The sequence below is a fragment of the Sinocyclocheilus grahami genome, unplaced genomic scaffold (assembly GCF_001515645.1).
Source record: "Sinocyclocheilus grahami isolate Dianchi unplaced genomic scaffold, SAMN03320097.WGS_v1.1 scaffold374.1, whole genome shotgun sequence".
NCBI classification, from domain to species: domain Eukaryota; kingdom Metazoa; phylum Chordata; class Actinopteri; order Cypriniformes; family Cyprinidae; genus Sinocyclocheilus; species Sinocyclocheilus grahami.
In genome coordinates this window covers 66,226-85,834 of record NW_015505553.1, presented here as the reverse complement: position 1 = coordinate 85,834, position 19,609 = coordinate 66,226, and the positions used below count along the sequence as shown (strand labels likewise).

Sequence of the window (19,609 nt, the reverse complement as noted above, 5' to 3'; positions counted from 1 at the left end):
TTTTGCATAGTTTGTGCTTGCTGTTTAATAGTCATTTGAAACTGGCAAGCTTTCACTATTCGCTACATTAGTCCACTAATTCAGTTCAGAAGGAGTGAATGAAAATTCGGACACTGAGTGCACCGGAAGGACTGCTGCTTTTGCATAGTTTGTGCTTGCTGTTTAATAGTCATTTGAAACTGGCAAGCTGGCAGCTCCAGTAGTAAGATGAAATGATTTATCTTAAACTCTGTCATGGAAATTATGTATAAACCCTAGTTCAACAATTTAATAATCAATTTACAATTAATTTATACTTCTATCGTGTTACGCTGTACGCCATGGACGAGCGTTTTGTCAAATGAATGGATGATGGATGATTCAGAGCGGGCGCCATCTTCTGGCGCGACGCGTCATTTCAGCGGGCGACTCTCACAGTGTATTATGGGTATTCTCTAGCCATTGAGCATGCACCTGTTGCACACTTGTTTTGACGGTGCATTGTGGGACTGAATGAGTGCACTCGAGAACGTCCACTATGGTTTCGGACACCACTACAAATGGCTGTCCCCTCAAATAGTACCCTATTTAAGGGTTATAGGGGGTGATTTCGGATACAGCCAAGGTGTGTCCAATCCTGCTTCTGGAGGGCCAAAGTCCTGCAGAGATTAGATCCAACTAACTTTAACACACTGCAGGACAGTGGCCCTCTAGGAACAGGTTTGAACACCCCAGAGCTAAACTCTGCAGGATAGTGAGTTTGATCCCCCTGTTCTGTGCCTTCATTAACTTTAGTCCAACACCAATAAGCCAACTAATCAAGTCTTTAAAATCAAAGTCTTTACCAGGTTTGTTGGCATCGGATTTAAACAGTTCCTGCACTCTAGATAGCTAGCTTCCTGTGACGTCTTATACCTTATTGGTCCCAGACAAGGGACTGCAATCTTGAAAGCCTTGGTTGGATGGTTCAGGTGTGTTTGATTCGGGTTGGACCTAAACTCAGAGGGACAGCGTGTCTCAAAGAGCAGGGTTGAATACCCCTACCCTAAACAAAATTCCTATTAACCTGTCATTGCCCTCTGATTTTAGGCTTAGGGCCTAGTACAGGGTTACTCATTCTGACTCATGGAGATCCACTTTCCTGCAGAATTTAGATCTAATGGTAGTCCCTGAACCAGCTCGTCAAGTTCTTTGGGTTTACATAAAAAAATTGAATCTAGACTCGGTAGGAATAGCCCCTATCCCACTGAAGGAACTAATCAGGAATTGATTGAGTAAATACTTGCACATAAGGTGTCAGCTGATTTGTTTGATTTCTAACTCCCATGTAAATAACATAAAACCAACAAAAGTATCCAGGGAGTTATAAAAGTGTGGCTCTGATCCTGCCATCCTCTATCATCATAGCTGGGTTCCCATTGTATGGTGCAAATGCAAGAGAACAGAGTCTCTTCAGGTGTGTAGGTCCACTTCAGGGCTCTAAGCCTTCTTGGGGAGTACCAGAACTACTGTGTGTCAGAAAGTGGATAATATAGCTCTCTGTGAGTAGGAATGATTAACCCCTGTCCTAAAACAACATCTATTAGCAATTTGCCTTTATCTTTAGGGGAACGTTGGGGTTAGGTTTAGGGTTGGATAGACCTAGAGCTATTCTTGGTTGAGATGAATAGTTAGTTGTCTAGCACCAGTGATGTCTATAAACATGAAACATGTCCTACTTTGTCTCATAGAATTAACCGTGGTACCGCTAACAGATCTTTGTTGGTCCTGGGCAACACTCTTATCAACCAAACAGATTTTGGAAATAGGATTAGGTTTAGGATTTAGGCTCGGGCTGGGGCTTGACTTATAAACCTATAATTTCCCTCTGCCTGTAGGGTTAGTTAATAATTAGGGTTAGGACTGGTCAATGTGATTTTGCCAAGTAGGTCATGTTCCGGAAATATCAAACAGTCCAAACACAGTTATCGCAGAACAGTTCAAACACTATCCCTTCCCCAAACCCCAACCCTAACGCATTCCTAACCAACATCAGATTAAACTATAGATCAATAAGAATGTTATCAACTAGATATCCAATTGTACTGAATGTTGTGGATGTCTATAAACATGAAACATGTCCTACTTTGTCTCATAGAATTAACTGTGGTACCGCTAACAGATCTTTGTTGGTCCTGGGCAACACTCTTATCAACCAAACAGATTTTGGAAATAGGATTAGGTTTAGGATTTAGGCTCGGGCTGGGGCTTGACTTATAAACCTATAATTTCCCTCTGCCTGTAGGGTTAGTTAATAATTAGGGTTAGGACTGGTCAATGTGATTTTGCCAAGTAGGTCATGTTCCGGAAATATCAAACAGTCCAAACACAGTTATCGCAGAACAGTTCAAACACTATCCCTTCCCCAAACCCCAACCCTAACGCATTCCTAACCAACATCAGATTAAACTATAGATCAATAAGAATGTTATCAACTAGATATCCAATTGTACTGAATGTTGTTTAGACCTATGTCAGCCCCTAAACCCAATGTTCCAGGTTGTTAATCCAAACACATTTGGGTTGGGACTGTGTTTGTTTTGAAGTCCTATTAGGCAAAATCACATGGATTCAGCTCTAATCGCTCTCTAAAGTCACGGATCAAAGCATCATCACTCAATTTTTGACATTATCTTCTTTACAGGCTCTGACATCAGAGTTGTCCCAAGCTCGTGACGACACCAAGAAGACTCCGAACGACCTGTTGCACACAGAGAATATGCGCGCCGGCCGAGACAAATACAAAACTCTCCGGCAGATCCGCCAGGGCAACACTAAACAGAGGATTGATGAGTTTGAGGCCTTATAAAATATCTGGACCAGGAAAGTTTGGGAGGAAATGAGTCTCAAAGCCCTTGTCCGTTTTCTTTCGTTCCCTATGTCTGAGTGGTCAATGCAAGAGGCACAACCTGCGCACATGTACCGTATGCGCACACAGTAATACAACAGATTTGGTTTGTTTGATATGAACACTGGGTCAACATGCACTAAAAATGCACACTTTTTTGTCATTATGGCTAATATACATAAACACAGATATGTTTACCCCTTAGTGGTGTACATCGAATTTAACGGTAATATTTTACAGTAAGGTTCTATACTGTAGCATTAGTTGATGTATGAGGAGTCATGCACATTTTTAACATCATTTATTGATGTTTGGTCATTTGTTCATTCTTGGTTTGTAATGCTAATTAGTGATGACTCTTAATGTTTATTTATATAGTATATATGTCAATTAACATTATCCAAGATTAATAAATTGTTCAGTTAATTCTGTTAACTAGTGCTAACGTATACAGCCTTCTTGTAAAATATTACCAATTTCACAAATGCACACCAGTTTCACAGAATGTACTGAAGTCTGCTTTTGCCATTAAAATATGAAACAAAATAACATTTAAACACACGTGCCAACAATGCATCCCCCTTTTGTTAAATATGTGTTTGCAATTCAATAATCTGGCCAAAATATAGTTTTAATTAGTTTTGGGTTGTAATAAGTGGTTGTACTTTTTTCGCCCCCTTTTCTTGTTAATGATCCACTCAGCACAAGACTTGGCAGTATAATCGTAATTTTATGTATTGTCTTATATTAAAACTCTTTCATTCATGTTGAATATATGCTGTATTGGGAAGATTTGTTTAATAGCCTTTTGTAATCTCAGTAGGTATCGAAATGGATTTTGATATGCAGTATGCTGTTGGTGGTTCTCTAAGCAGAGAGTTTCTCACAGACTTGCTAGCAGCTCTTCATATTTTAATTAAAACGATTAAAAATAGCATAAATCAGGTAGCGTTAAGACACCTTTACTCTGCTGGTGGGACCAAATGTAAAATATATCCAACAGAAGAATGGGGTTTTTAGACATTCAGATTTATGAGTGACATGCAAATGGGCGAATATGGCAATTTTGAAAAAAAAAAAAAATCTGTAATGCCTGTAACCATGTGGTGCCACTTTCATAAAAATAGAATAGTATTTTATTTTGTTTTGTACAGAAGCTGAAGGTCTTAAATGTATTTGTTTCCTCTAAATGATCTTAATTCATTCTTGATTTTCCACAATCAAAATCAGCTGTTTTAATCACTTGCAGCACTTTGAGCGCATGTGTTTGAAATATAACTTGATATCATCCATTCACAAATAAGCTTTTCACACTAAGCACTACCAACCAGTGGCAGATGAGGGAGTGTTTTGACAGGGCTTAACATTGTTTTTAACCCTGCGTTATGAAACTGAATTTTGGTACCAAAGCTATATGAGTAACTAACCCAGTTTAAGAACTAGTTGACCCTGGGTTAACATTTTAAAGTGTGACTTATGTGTATAATAGAAATGAGTTATTATTATTATATAAAGCAGTAGTAATATAAACTCAACTATCAAGCTTCAACAAATGGATTTATTTATTTTCCCCTAAAAGGTGTTTATTATATTAGAAATAAAGATTTATGATGAACAGATCTGGGTGTGTTTTATTTAAGAACAGAATACTGCACCACGTGCCATCTTTGTGGATATATTTAGTTTATTAAATAATTTATGAAATGATGAAAATTAAATAATATACACTATATATATATATATATATCAACAACAACAAAGAAAATGGCTCATGTCTGAAGAAATGAGAATAAGGCACTTTTAAGACGATCTGGGCATTTGTTTGTCATGATTCTGGTTCTTCGCAAGCCTGTAAGCACAACTGTCACTGCCAGGATCTGTGGGTTGATGGAAAGGATCCAGGTTATTCAGTTATGACCTCATGCTTGTGCTGACATGTGCATGAAGTGGAAGAACGAAGTCATGCCACTCTCCTGGCATCTGCTGCAGGCGTTGCCATGACGATTCTGCCAAAATAAGCAGACAGAATGACATACAAGCCCTTTTTTTTTTGTGCAGACATTATTTTTAGAGACGCCTACTGGTGCTCATTTATTGATGTAAAAAATAACTACTGACGTCAAACGTATATAACTGGAGTCTTGATCTCATGTGAGTGTACATTTCATGTGCATTTAGGTGTTAAACTTTTAGTGGAAAATACCTAGGCCACCTTTAATGTCTGTTTTGTGTGGTGGGGAACTCACCTCCGTCCAGTCGTGCTGATCTCAGTAAACGGTCAGTGAGGCTGAAGGTGTTTTTCTCCCACAGGTTGAGCTGCAGCGTGGCCTGCTGGAGCGCCTGACGTGTGAATCTGCTGAAGTTCATTTGGACAGAACCAGTAGTCTTCTTCAGCGCTGGAGTTCTCTGCACTAGCTCTCGATCTCCAGGAAGGCAAAGGATTCTAAGAAGACATTAAAACCCAATTAATGCACCTAACATCAAGTCATGTGCCATATATGCCTTCAAATATGATGGCACAACATTTACTGTATATTCTTGTGGAAAGGAGAGTACAGATTCACAGTCATTTTTTTTATACAGTACTGTTCAAAAATCAGGTCAGTAAGTTTTTTTTACTCCGTAAGAATATTACATTAAGCATTACATATATGCATTAAGCATTACATTAATAATATTACAACAGATTTCGAATTTAAATAAATGCTGTTCTATTAAATATTATTTTCATCAAAGAAACCTGAAAACATTATGGCTTTAGCAATATGAAATATTATAAAATCAGCACATAAGAATAATTTCTGAAGGATCATGTGACACTGAAGACTGGATGAAGACTGAAAATAAAGCTTTGCAATCACAGGAATAAATTACACCTTTTATTATCTACCTTTTTTGTATCTATCTCACTATATTACTACCATAATGTGTATACAAGACTTGTGTGTGTGTGTGTGTGTGTGTGTGTATATGACACACACACACAAGAACAGAATACTGCACCACGTGCCATCTTTGTGGATATATTTAGTTTATTAAATAATTTATGAAATGATGAAAATTAAATAATATACACTATATATATATATATATATCAACAACAACAAAGAAAATGGCTCATGTCTGAAGAAATGAGAATAAGGCACTTTTAAGACGATCTGGGCATTTGTTTGTCATGATTCTGGTTCTTCGCAAGCCTGTAAGCACAACTGTCACTGCCAGGATCTGTGGGTTGATGGAAAGGATCCAGGTTATTCAGTTATGACCTCATGCTTGTGCTGACATGTGCATGAAGTGGAAGAACGAAGTCATGCCACTCTCCTGGCATCTGCTGCAGGCGTTGCCATGACGATTCTGCCAAAATAAGCAGACAGAATGACATACAAGCCCTTTTTTTTTTGTGCAGACATTATTTTTAGAGACGCCTACTGGTGCTCATTTATTGATGTAAAAAATAACTACTGACGTCAAACGTATATAACTGGAGTCTTGATCTCATGTGAGTGTACATTTCATGTGCATTTAGGTGTTAAACTTTTAGTGGAAAATACCTAGGCCACCTTTAATGTCTGTTTTGTGTGGTGGGGAACTCACCTCCGTCCAGTCGTGCTGATCTCAGTAAACGGTCAGTGAGGCTGAAGGTGTTTTTCTCCCACAGGTTGAGCTGCAGCGTGGCCTGCTGGAGCGCCTGACGTGTGAATCTGCTGAAGTTCATTTGGACAGAACCAGTAGTCTTCTTCAGCGCTGGAGTTCTCTGCACTAGCTCTCGATCTCCAGGAAGGCAAAGGATTCTAAGAAGACATTAAAACCCAATTAATGCACCTAACATCAAGTCATGTGCCATATATGCCTTCAAATATGATGGCACAACATTTACTGTATATTCTTGTGGAAAGGAGAGTACAGATTCACAGTCATTTTTTTTATACAGTACTGTTCAAAAATCAGGTCAGTAAGTTTTTTTTACTCCGTAAGAATATTACATTAAGCATTACATATATGCATTAAGCATTACATTAATAATATTACAACAGATTTCGAATTTAAATAAATGCTGTTCTATTAAATATTATTTTCATCAAAGAAACCTGAAAACATTATGGCTTTAGCAATATGAAATATTATAAAATCAGCACATAAGAATAATTTCTGAAGGATCATGTGACACTGAAGACTGGATGAAGACTGAAAATAAAGCTTTGCAATCACAGGAATAAATTACACCTTTTATTATCTACCTTTTTTGTATCTATCTCACTATATTACTACCATAATGTGTATACAAGACTTGTGTGTGTGTGTGTGTGTGTGTGTGTATATGACACACACACACACACATATATATATAAGATTTTATATATAACAACTATACTTTTATGTATAGCAAATATTTTATGTATCCTAAATACACACTATTATTATAATAATATATAACATTGAAAATGATGCATTAAAACTATTTACCTTAGCAAACCTAATGATTTGGTTTGCACAATATTCGGGGAAACTGTGAGAGAAGAATAACTGAATAGCGTTCATTTGATTATTAATGATGAAACTCCTTTATACTTTGTAGTAAAGTCTATTATATTTTATGTCTGGTTTTGTGACCATAACAATGTTCCGTATGTAAGCTTATTGGAACTACTACAGTCATAGGCTTCATACACACAGTTACTGTCCACTCACCCTTCAATGTAAGCTGTTTTTGACAGAGAGAGCAGCTTCGACACGTCAGTGATGATGACTTTGAGCTGTCCTGCTGCTCCAATCAAAACGTCTGTATATACATAGAGGGATTACACTTAATATATTTTCATTCTGAAATAGGCCTGATATATGTTTAATAAGAGTTTAAATGCATGCATTTATAATGAGCACTTAAGAATAGAACCAAGCCCAGAAAAGGCCGTCTTTTGCTGTGTGTAATCGAGTGCAAGTCTCATACCGGCTGTATGTGGGTAAATCTGTGGCAGGAACTGGAATTGAGCTTTAAGCAGCAGCTCCACATCGTCACTCAGTGGATGACCCTGCTACAAAAGAACAAGCTTCAGCATTTAACAGGTCAGCAGATATACCTCAGAACATGAGCAGATGTTTGCATATGCAATTCAGTCTTCTTATACACCTTGCCCAGTAGAAAGCACTTAAAGACTTCATTTAAGAGCAGATCATTTCATAATGTTCTACTGATCTTACCTTTGGACCGAGTTTGTTGCAGACCGAGCACTGAGTGTCTGTGCTCTCCAGACACAAGTCTGCCAGACAGATGTGCGTCTCGCCCAGAAAGAGCTTCCGCTTGAGTCCTCGGGAGTGCCACACTGACACCTGAACTACACTGCTGCCCAGCTGCTCAGCAGCAAGCGCACACTGCAAACACAAACCAAAGAGTTCAGCACAAAAACCCCTCAAAATATAGTCACACTTTCAATGCATTTCTATTTATGTAAATTAAAAAATAAAAAGTCTAAATAATTAAATATGAATTTTAAATAAATACAGCTAAATTACATTTAAAATGAATTAGTACACGTAAAAACCTGAGCTAACCTGAACTAAAAGACCTGAGCTAACATGAATTAACAATCAACGGTTGTACTTTTATTAATTAACATTAAAAATATTAATAAATACTGTAACTAATGGCTGGCATAAATTAAATAAAATTAAATAAAATAAAATTAGTCAAATAAAATTAAAATCAATTAAATTAGTCAAATTAAATAAATAAAAAATTAAATTAAATTAAATTAAATTAAATTAAATTCTATGAAACTACACTATTCCAATGATTATTAAAGATTAAACTGTCTTTTACGCTTTGCTTATGTTTTGTTTCTGGTTGTAAACATTCACTGTGTGATTGTGGAATCTCAAATCATTTTCAAAGGTTGTGAGAACAATAACAGATAATATTTAGCTCACTCAGTATCTGTTGTACTCTAAATTTGTTTGTAAACTTGCATTTCTTATTGCAAACTTAACTAACTTTGATATTTTATTGCAACAATATTTATGTCTGCTTATCTCACCCCTTTAATGTACACTTTCATTGCAGGGTTATTATAGATAAGTAAAACAAACAAAAAAAAATGTTACTTGAAATAAAATATATATTAACTGAAATGAAATAACGTATAAAAACCCTAAACTTACTTTATTTCACCTAGCTGCCAAAGGCAACGTCTCATTTTCATTTAGTTCAACTTGACTAAAACTAATATAACTAAAACGAAAAAAAACCCCTAAAAATAATAATAATAAACTATATTGGCATAAAAATACACAACATACACACTACCTAAAATTTAAATAGAAAATCTAAAAATAAAAATAAATTAACTCAAAATAGTAATAGAAACTATTGACTAGTGATACTAAAATAACACTTTCATTTATTTATTTTATTATTATTATTATTTTTGGTAAACACTCACTGTTGTTAATCAACGTTCACCAATATATTCGGGTTGAAAATACTCACAGTTAAGGTTTCATTGTAAACCGGGTTATTTCCCCTCTTGACTGCTGTCTTCATCTTATAATCATGGTTTTTCTTTGGAAGCAAACAGACCTTTACATACCTGTTTGTTCAGAAAGAAACAACATTTCTTATCAGGCCAACCGTATACGAGACAAATTTGTAACAGCAACAATGTTCTCCTAACATCACAATACACAGCAAACCTGCACTCCATCAAATCAACTTACGGATGACATTTCTTCTTCATATCTCCAAACATCAGATTTTTGCAGGCTTTGATAGTTATCTCCAAACAGGACGTCCTGTTATTGTAAACAAAGGCAACCTCTACTTCTCCGGTCACACTAGTGTTTTCAAAGAGCCCACAATCCATCCCCGTGCTACTGTTGCTGTCCTGCACAGAACAGGTTTATGAATTAATTCATGTTTATTAACATTATTTATTTTGTGTTGATGTTTAAAGTCGTGAGAGAGAATTATTACACAATACATCACTCATGAGCCCGTAAGCATTATGTAATAAGTGCTTTTGCAGAAAGTTATCATTTGCAGACGTTGCAAATCTGCCCTCAGTTATCTGATTAAACAGAAAACGGATTCAATATTGTGTGAATCCCTACCCTCTGCTCATCGCTGTTTGCAGATGTATATGAAGCATCGTCATCTGTCAGGTAAAGTGTACTTGTTGAAGCGTACTGCTCCGCGCCTCTGCTGTTCTGGGATAGATTGGGTAGACTTGGTGCTTTGCACAGCTGTGAGGAGACAAAATTCAAGCTTACACAGTAAAACAGTGATTCTCACAATGGTTCTATTACTGGGGGGCCACACCAAACACCCAAAGGGCCCCAAGATGACTTGAAATGATTTAAATTAAGACAAAACAACCAGAAGTCAAGATATTTCTTATTTGAATTTTTTTTTTTTTATCTTTGAAGAGCCAGGATTTCCACAGTCTTTGAAAGTATCTGAGTACTTTAAAAGTGTGATTTCTAGACCGGCAAAAGTCATGTAAACACTTACAACTAAATGGCCATTTTTATAATTAATATACATTTTTCTACTTTTGCCAAGCTCTAAAATATCGGCTACGCTTTACAATAAGGTATCATTTATTAACATGAGTTAACATGAAATAACAAGCATTTTTAAATCTTAATGTTGATTTCAAAATGCACAAATACATTATTAAAAACAAAGGTGTATCTTTGTATATGACATTATTTAATGGACCTGAACATGAAACTAACTGGTAGCACTTTACAATAAGGTTCACTAGTTAACATTAGTTAATTACTTTAGCTAACATGAACTAAAAATGAACAATACTTCTACAGCATTTATTAATCTTAGTTAATGTTAATTTCAACATTTAGCAATGCATTAATACAATCTAAAGTTGTGCATGTTAACATTAGTTCATGCACTGTGAACTAACAGTGAACAACTGTATTTTCATTAACTAACATTACAATACTGTAAGAAATGTAATACATTAACTAACATTAACTAATGGAACCTTATTGTAAAGTATTACCAACTAACAGTAACACTTCATAATAAGTATACAGTAATAAAGTACCTACAAATCATTTGTAAACTATTAGTTTATAGCTGATTCATAGTTTATAAACTGTAGTTACTACATTCATTGCCACTGTAATTAACAAATTATTATTCTTTAATTAGCTCGTATGTAAAGAGTTATAGATAATGCTTATTATTATACCATAAATAGTTCTCTAGATTTAAGTTTACTTAACTTAACTTAAATTAACTTTACTTTTACACTTTTACAATTTTACAACATTTACAACTTTACATTTACATTACACTAATTGCCTTAATATTAAACGTTCCTTAACATATATATTTATATTACATGCAATTATATATATATATATATATATATATAGAACAGTTGTGTTTATTAATTAATGTTATTAATTACATTTACAAAGAATAATAAACACTGTACCTAACAATTAGCAACACATCTGTCAAAGTATTTTATTGGGTAGAAATTGTGAATAAAAATGAATTAAAAAAAACCTGGAGATTTCCACGAGAAAAGGTAATGATTACTAATTGCCTGGCTATTCTTTTTTTAAGTCAAACCTGTTTGGCAGGAAAACCAAGGTGGATTTATCAACAACTTTAATGATAATCAGTTTTGACAGATGAATTGCTCAGTCTCAAATTTGGATTGTTCATACATCAACAGCAGACACCCTTCCCTCTCCGTTTGAAACGATCTGGCCATGTCTCACACGGCATTGAATGGGAATTACAGGAAATGAATTGTAATTTAAATGCTTGAACTCAATACTGGATAGACTCACATTGGCTTTGTTGATGGTACTCTCTGATCGGCTCGTGTGTTTGGAGTTCTGCAGTCCGTGATCCACAGTCAGCTGACCCGCTTCTACACTCAAATCATTCTGAGATTTGGAGAACTCTAGCATCAGGACAAGACAAAACATCCCGGATCAGGCTGTTGTAGAAACTCTTGTAGATATATGAGTTATTACAATGTTATAACAGTTCACAGTTAATATGATTAACACAGTTAATGAATACAGTTATTACAGTTAATAGAGGAGGTTTGTTTTCTTCTCTTACTTTTTAAATGAGCACTGACAGACACCATCAGGTTCTCCATGGATTTAGTAAATGGCTTTGATTTTTTGAGGTCCTATTATATATGAAAAGACGCACAAACACATTATTAGGTGATGAAGAAATGTAAAGAAAAACAAATCCATAATACTCTTTTCACCTGTTCTGTTAAATGAATCAATCTGTTATATGATGGGGCTTCATAAACAGGAGGAGGAGTTGGAGGCACGACGGCAATAAAGCTAAAACAAAAAATAACAAGAATAAAAACACTTTAAAATGATTGATTAAAAAGAGCTTGAATTGTTATAAAGTAAAGGTGATTTATTTATATTGATTATTATAACAAGGGTTTCAAACCTGAGCCGTTGATAAGACTCTAATAGTTTGTCTCCGATGGTTTCATGACTGCTTTCTAAAAACAATACAGCAAGACAACATTCAGGGTTAATTGCAAGCTAAGATCAACAAAGAATTCACAATAAATATATATATGTACATATATGTATGTACAGTATGTATGTATATATGTATGTATATGTGTGTGTGCGTGTGTGTGTGTGTGAGAGAGAGCGAGAGGGAGAGCGAGAGGGTTTGTGTTTGTGTGTGTGTGTGTGTGCGTGTGTGTGTACCTATTTAACCATATTTTGGGGACAAATTTGTACCCAAAAGTGAGCTAAACCTGACAAAATCTCCAAAAACCTCCCTTTGGGGACATACTAATTTGTAAAACTGGTATAAAATAAAGTAACAAAGATTTTTTAAATTGTAAAAATGCAGAAAGTTTCCTGTGAGGGGTAGGTTTAGGTGTAGGGCGATAGAATATACAGTTTGTACAGTATAAAAACCATTATGCCTATGGAATGTCCCCATTTAGATAGCTAAGTAAACATGTGTGTGTTATAAAATTATATATTAAATATATACTCTATATACAGTATATATATATATATATATATATATATATGTGTGTGTGTGTGTGTGTGTGTGTGTGTGTGTGCGTGTGTGTGTTATAAAATTATATATTATATATGTCCAAAAATGTATCACACATACACAAACATATATATTTGTTTTGGCTATGTATAGATGTTAATATATGAAATTGTTCTCACTTCTAATAGGTTCTCATTTCTAATTTGATATATGTACATATGTAGTGTCAATGGATATTAGACAATGTAGACAACAGTCAATTATACAATTTACAATCATTATTAAAATATTTTGGCTGAGGAATGCAGCGATTGACCAATCAAACTCTAGTATTCCAGTAAGCTTAGTAATAGTATTGAAAGTGTAGATTTTGTAACGTCAAAACAACAATTGTCCTCAGAAACTGTTTCTAACAATTAGCTAATGGAAACAGACAAACCTCTATCATCCAGAAATTTCTTTGCTTGCTGTTCCAGAAACCATTCACCAGATCTGATCTTAAATTCCCTGGAAAGAGGTTATTATGAAAATGTATCTAATTTATGTCATTCATTCAAAGCTTTAAAGATCGGTTAATAATATATATCAAATAGATCTGAATATTTTAGTATAAATCCGTGGGGTGTTTTGTCTTTACCTGTATGCATGACACATGGTGCACTTCCACTCCTGTGCAGAGCGTACGACCCGACAGTGTTTACAGATGCGATGGCTGCACCCGCAACACACCGAACCACAGTCCCAGAACTTTCCCAGCAGCCGCTGACATCGTGCACATGATCTCTGACCATAGGGAAACGTGATGACCTTGGCACTCTGTCGAGAGATACCTTGAAGTTCTACCTTCAGCCTCCTAAAACAAATTAGTTTGAAATGTTATTTTAGATTTCAGCCAACAATGCATTTCTGTTTTTCTGCACACCGACAAATTAAGGACACGTATGTGACCCTGGACCACAAAACCAGTCATTAGGGTCAATTTTGTGAACTTGAGATATATACATAATCTGAAAGCTGAATCAATAAGCTTTCCACTAATGTATGGTTTGTTAGGATAGGACAATATTTGACCGACTATTTATACAACTATTTGAAAATCTGGAATCTGAGGGTGCAAAAAAATCTAAATACTGAGAAAATAGCCTTTAAAGTTGTCCAAATGAAGTTCTTAGCAAAGCATATTACTAATCAAAAATTAAGTTTTGATATATTTACGCTAAGAAATTTACAAAATATCTTCATGGATCATGATCTTTACTTAATATCCTAATGATTTTTGGTATAAAAGAAAAATCGATCATTTTGACCCATACAATGTATTTTTGGCTATTGCTACAAATATGCCCCAGCGACTTAAGACTGGTTTTGTGCTCCAGGGTCACATATGTTCTAAACATGTTCTAAAGAAGTTGTTCTAAAAACATTTTCATACCTGATTCTGTCTGCTTCAATGGTTCGAAGTGCTTTGTCTCTTTGAAGAACCTCCAGGACTCTTTCTCTCTCCAGAGCCTGGAATAACCCGAGATCCATAGGGCAGACGTGATCGTATATGATTTCCCAGTTTTCCTGTTCGAGTTTCATTTCCACCACCGCTCAGTTCAGTTCAGTTCAGAAGATGCCACTTCGCTCAGATTCTGAAAAATTGTTCAATGGTCAAGATGATGGCGTTTTAATTGGGCTTTTCATCAAATACAGTGTTCACTAAATAAAAAATAAAGTGTACACTTAGTCAAATAAATGTTTATATAAAACAAATGATTATAAGGCATGTTTTTGTCAGCTCAAAGTCAGCGCAGCCCCAGCTGCTACCAAACGAAACTACCAAGTTGTGACATTGACGGTAGATTTGAAACATGGCAGAAACAATGATTTTTAGTCGACTATAGATTAAATATAACATACTGTAGGTTAGGGGTGTCCAGTTCTGCTCCTGGAGGGCCGGTGTCCTGCAGAGTTGAGCTCCAAGCCCAGTTAAACACACCTGAACCAGTTAATCAAGCTCTTACCAGATAAACAGTACTAGAAACTTCCAGGCAGGTGTGTTGAGGCAAGTTGGAGCTAAACTCTGCAGGACCAGTGTTGGGCAGTAACGCATTACTGCGTTATGATTTGATTACTTTTTTAGTAACTGAGTAATTTAACGCGTTATAATTTTCAAAATAGTAATTAGAGTATAGTTACGAGCCGAATTCTCTATATGTTACTGCCGCGTTACATTGCTGACAGAATGCAAAATAGCAAAATAGTAATATCTAAACATAAAATATCTAAAACAAATAAATTGTTCTTCATCTATTGCACAAAAGCAACATGAACTAATATTAAATATAAACGATTAACAGGTGCAAGCGTATGCAGAGCTTCTATTTAGGCTATAACACGTGTTTGCAGCGTTGAGCAATGCAGTGCTGAAATTTGCGTGCTCATGAATCCTCTCATTATAACACACGAAATGAAGACATTATGAAAGATTCATTATGCATATATTTATTGTGTCATATGCGATGAACTGAGATGTCTTTTAGAGATTGTAAATGCAGCGCTCTTTGCTAAAACCATGCACGCAGCAGCGGCTTGTTTAGTTAAAAATAACAGTGTTCTGTGAATGTCGATGCTTTAATAACAAATATATATCGGGAGCGTGTATGCTGGGATTTCATAAATTGAATGGAGAAAAAAGTAACGTAACTAGTAATGTAACTAATTACTTTTGAAATAAAGAAATCAGAACAGTAATGTGATTACTTTTAAAAGGGGCAATCAGTAATTTGATTACATTTTCAGAGTAACTTGCCCAACACTGTGCAGGACACCGGCCCTCCAGGACCGAGTTTGGAGACCCCTGATTATAATCTAAATCTAGAAATCAGTGAGCGGAATCAAGTCTGGAGTGAATGGTTTTAACTTTCAATACTCAATTTTTTCACAGTAATACTTTACATCATTTTGAATTCAGATGTAGTTTTGTGGTACCATGTAAAAATAACCAAAATAAATGAATACGTTTCATAATTTTGAGTTTGAGATTCCCAGCAGCTTTACTTAAATACGAGGCGCCTGTGATCCAAGCAGACATGCATTCATGCTTTTTCATGGCAATGTTGCCTTCACCTCTTCTTATAACTGAGAAACTCTGACCACATGGCCCACCAAACCACATCATGAACAAGCAGTACAGAGTAAGTTCAAAAGTAGCTAGACCGAGTGAAACCGAACACATGATGTCTTTTTAACAGTGAAGGTGTTTTAATTTGCCACACCATTAAAAAATATATTCCTTGAAAATAAACACCTATTTGCGCACACAGACCAACAATTCAAAAATTGCGCAGGTGGAAAGCATTCAGTATGAAGGTTTACCTATGATGGACAAACTGAAACTGAAAAAAAAAGCCACTTTTCACTTTTTAACATCTATTTAATAGTCTGCAACAACAAAATCTTAAATTATCTTCATTGGGGGGGGTTTTCTCAGCAAACATTGTTTGAGATATTAATTCAAAATGATATCAAAACTAGTGCTGTCAAACGATTAATCCCGATTAATCGCATCCAAAATAAAAGATTTGTTTCCATAATATATGTGTGTGTACTGTGTATATTTATTTTGTATATATAAATACACACACACGCATGTATATATTTCAGAAAAATATGTTATGTTCATATATTAAATATATTTATTTATAATATCAATTCTATGAATATAAATATAGACATATAAATATTTTCAATATATATACTGCATGTGTGTGTATTTATATATGCATAATAAATATACATAAAATACATATTTTATGCAAACAAAAACTTTTATTTTGGATGTGATTAATCGCGATTAATCGTTTGACAGCACTAATCAAAACATGTAATTGCACTAAAATATTTCATAGATTTACATTCCTAGTTAAAACGCATCAGAAAATATTATCAACATGCATAACGAATGCATGCAGGTAGTGATATCATTCTGACGATGTGCGAGATTACCTACAGCCGCATTGAACCTACAGAGTCTACAGACCTACACGGAACTGTGGGAAGAGTCTGCTGTCATTTCCCACGTTCTTCATGAGTTCATTTACGTGAAGTCTCTCCAGTGAACTCATATCTGGTGAACTGCGCTTGTCATGCAATGATGGGGTTTTGCGGGAACCCACAACATCTGGCCCTGACAGCTCACTGCGAGGGGCTTTTGCTGCAAGAGCTACTTCCAGGAAAGGTTTATCTAATAAAAGCCACACGTATCTATTATATACGTAGCTGTGAGAAGAGATGACAATCAGGTACCCATAGATCAGATGTTTTCAGTCAGAGGGCCTGCTTGACATTCTTTTTTTTTTTGAGACATGTATATGTTTGAATTGTTAAACACAAATACTAAACTCATCTGCAGTGACTGGTTCTTTCTTTCAGTTTTTCAGCGGCATGCATCCTCCACTTAAAACCTCTCTCTAGCAGGGACGTCACTAACATTTGTGATTCTATACCATATAGAGGGATTTTTGTAAATATGAAAAAAAAAATTACTGTCAAGCTGTCATTAGAATAAATAAAGAGCAAAATGTATTGTACTATTGCAATATTAGAATCAACTAATCTCACGATCTTCTGAATAATCTTTAGAAAGCGGAATGAAATGAATCAAATTTTGGTTTTGAACATATTTCACAACTGTCTTTGCGCACATTAACATTGACAGCCCTAAAAACAAACAAACCACCAAAACATTCAAAGCCTGTATTGGTTAAAAGCATTGACTGTTATTTGGACTTTTAAGTGTTAAGTAATCAGTGACAAATGCGAAGAACTAAAACAGCAACAATATCTAGGTCTTGCAAGTATAAAAGTTTACTGACATTGATTTATTTCTGTAAAACATGACATACTTTGCTGCTAATAAACTTTACCCCATCCAAATGTTGTAGTTTTGATGACTGCTTATAATAATAATTGCTACATTGATGTGTTGTCGTGATAAAATATTGCATGCACTTACCTTCCAGCCAGTCTGATGTGATGTGAAGTGAAGTGAGTTGACAGCTCAGAGACCTGCAATCTCAACTCTATATAAAGAGAAGGAGTTGTTCGTCATTTTCCACATCCTTCCTGTTCACACGATGATGACACAGGTCTGTGAAACTGAACAAAACCAGAAGATCAGTATGATTAGTTCAATATACAAAAGCAGTTTGTTCCTATCTCAAGCATCTGTAAAGAGAAAGTTTAAAGATTCACTATTAATTAAATAATAATACAGATTATGATTACGGAAGAAAACTTTTCATTTAGATTTTCTAACATGCTTTTTTTTTTCTTTAACTTGAAATGCATGTAATGTGAGTGTACACATCTTCATCAGTATGGTTTTTAAACATATTGTAACACATGCAATATCATAAGGAGATAAAATGATCAGATTTTTTACCTTGAAACAGTCATGAAGGTCTACAAGGGGTCCTTTCTGATTTCATTTCCTGTTTTATGGTTTTCTTGTCACGTGACAGCAAAATTGTTTCCTAATTCATACCACAAATAACTTTGATGTTGAACAAGGTTTGAAATATGAATATTTCAAAACAAAACCGCTTCATTAATTAAATTGCTTAAAACACAGTAATAAAATATTATATTAAATACTTTCAGCCTTTTAGTAAGACTCTTCTTCATGATTTTAAGATGTTATATCCATATAAATATGTTTATATTTTATTATCACAGATGTTAATAAAAATATATACACTACTGTTTAAATTCTGGATTTTAAGTCTCCTGTGCTAACCAAGGTTGCATTTATTTTAAAAAAAGAAAGAAAACAAACAAACAGATAAATAAATAAAAACAATTTTTGTGAAATATTACACATGATCCTTCAGAAAGCAGTGCTGGCTTGGTGCTCAACAAACTTTTCTTATTGCTATTAAGGTGGAAAATAGTTTTGTTGCATTGTTTTCCTTCTTCAGGATTCTTTAATTAATTTAATTTAATAGGAAATTTATTTGGAATGTTTTGTCACTTTTTGTCAAAAAATAAATAAATAAAAACTTCCTAACCTCTATTTTCTTTTGAATTTTTGTGATAAATAGGTCTAGACAAAAAAAATAAAAATCTAATAATTGTATTGAACCATAACAAAATACTCAAACAAAACACACACACAAATATTAAATATTTATTTATGTGTTTATTCAAACATCAACAGTACAATCTCATCTCTGCTTACACAATATAAACTTTGAAAAACAAAAGTAGCATACAAATGTAATAAAGAATGTTGATGCAAATTTATTGATATCAAAATTGACCCGAGAGAGTGAATCCATTAAAACTCCAGAAAAAGATGCACAGTGAGGAGTTTTTCTTCTATTGTTTGATGTAATGCTGCATTCTGGCCTGAAGGGGCAGTACAAACCACTATTATACTGGAGTAAATAAATCATGAATTGGCTGTGCATGCTACAAACTGCTGGAAAGAGCATTTGTTTTCATTTGTTGTAGAACAATTTAATAAAACGACGCATAGCAAGTAACATTTTGAAAGTGACTCCTGTGGAAAATGTGGTTTTCAAGGTGTTTGCACAAAAGCTCTTGATGCAGTTTCATTTTTGGATACTTTTTCTTTTTGGCTGGAAGGCTGAATATGCAGGACCAAGTCCAACCACAGTTAAATCCTTAACATATGTGTGCGCTGAAAAACATTTTTTTTG

The 19,609-nt window shown here is 34.8% G+C and overlaps 2 protein-coding genes across 4 annotated transcripts in view; one reads left to right on the top strand and one right to left on the bottom strand.

Annotated features, from left to right (window-relative positions):
- The window catches only part of LOC107549516 (ezrin-like), a 29,307-nt gene extending 25,667 nt beyond the window's left edge, over positions 1-3,640 (top strand). For both annotated transcript variants that reach the window (XM_016230630.1, XM_016230631.1), the window contains one exon: positions 2,663-3,640. In XM_016230630.1, the coding sequence (XP_016086116.1) occupies positions 2,663-2,827 (165 nt within the window). In that variant the 3' untranslated portion in view covers positions 2,828-3,640. The remainder of the gene's footprint in view (positions 1-2,662) is intronic.
- Positions 3,641-5,952: 2,312 nt separating this feature from the next.
- On the bottom strand, positions 5,953-14,483 carry LOC107549508 (synaptotagmin-like protein 3). Of its 2 annotated transcripts, none has more exons than XM_016230624.1 (15): positions 14,335-14,483; positions 13,540-13,755; positions 13,342-13,409; positions 12,327-12,381; positions 12,127-12,208; positions 11,970-12,042; positions 11,690-11,805; positions 9,971-10,102; positions 9,578-9,744; positions 9,351-9,450; positions 8,066-8,236; positions 7,815-7,899; positions 7,556-7,646; positions 6,461-6,657; positions 5,953-6,220 (listed from the first exon to the last, which is right to left on the bottom strand). In XM_016230624.1, the coding sequence occupies exons 1-15, from the start codon at positions 14,481-14,483 to the stop codon at positions 6,126-6,128; spliced, it is 1,797 nt and encodes a 598-aa protein (XP_016086110.1). In that variant the 3' UTR covers positions 5,953-6,125. The 2 variants fall into 2 exon arrangements, with proteins under 2 accessions (XP_016086110.1, XP_016086111.1); XM_016230625.1 differs by having other exon boundaries at positions 7,815-7,896.
- Positions 14,484-19,609: the final 5,126 nt, after the last annotated feature.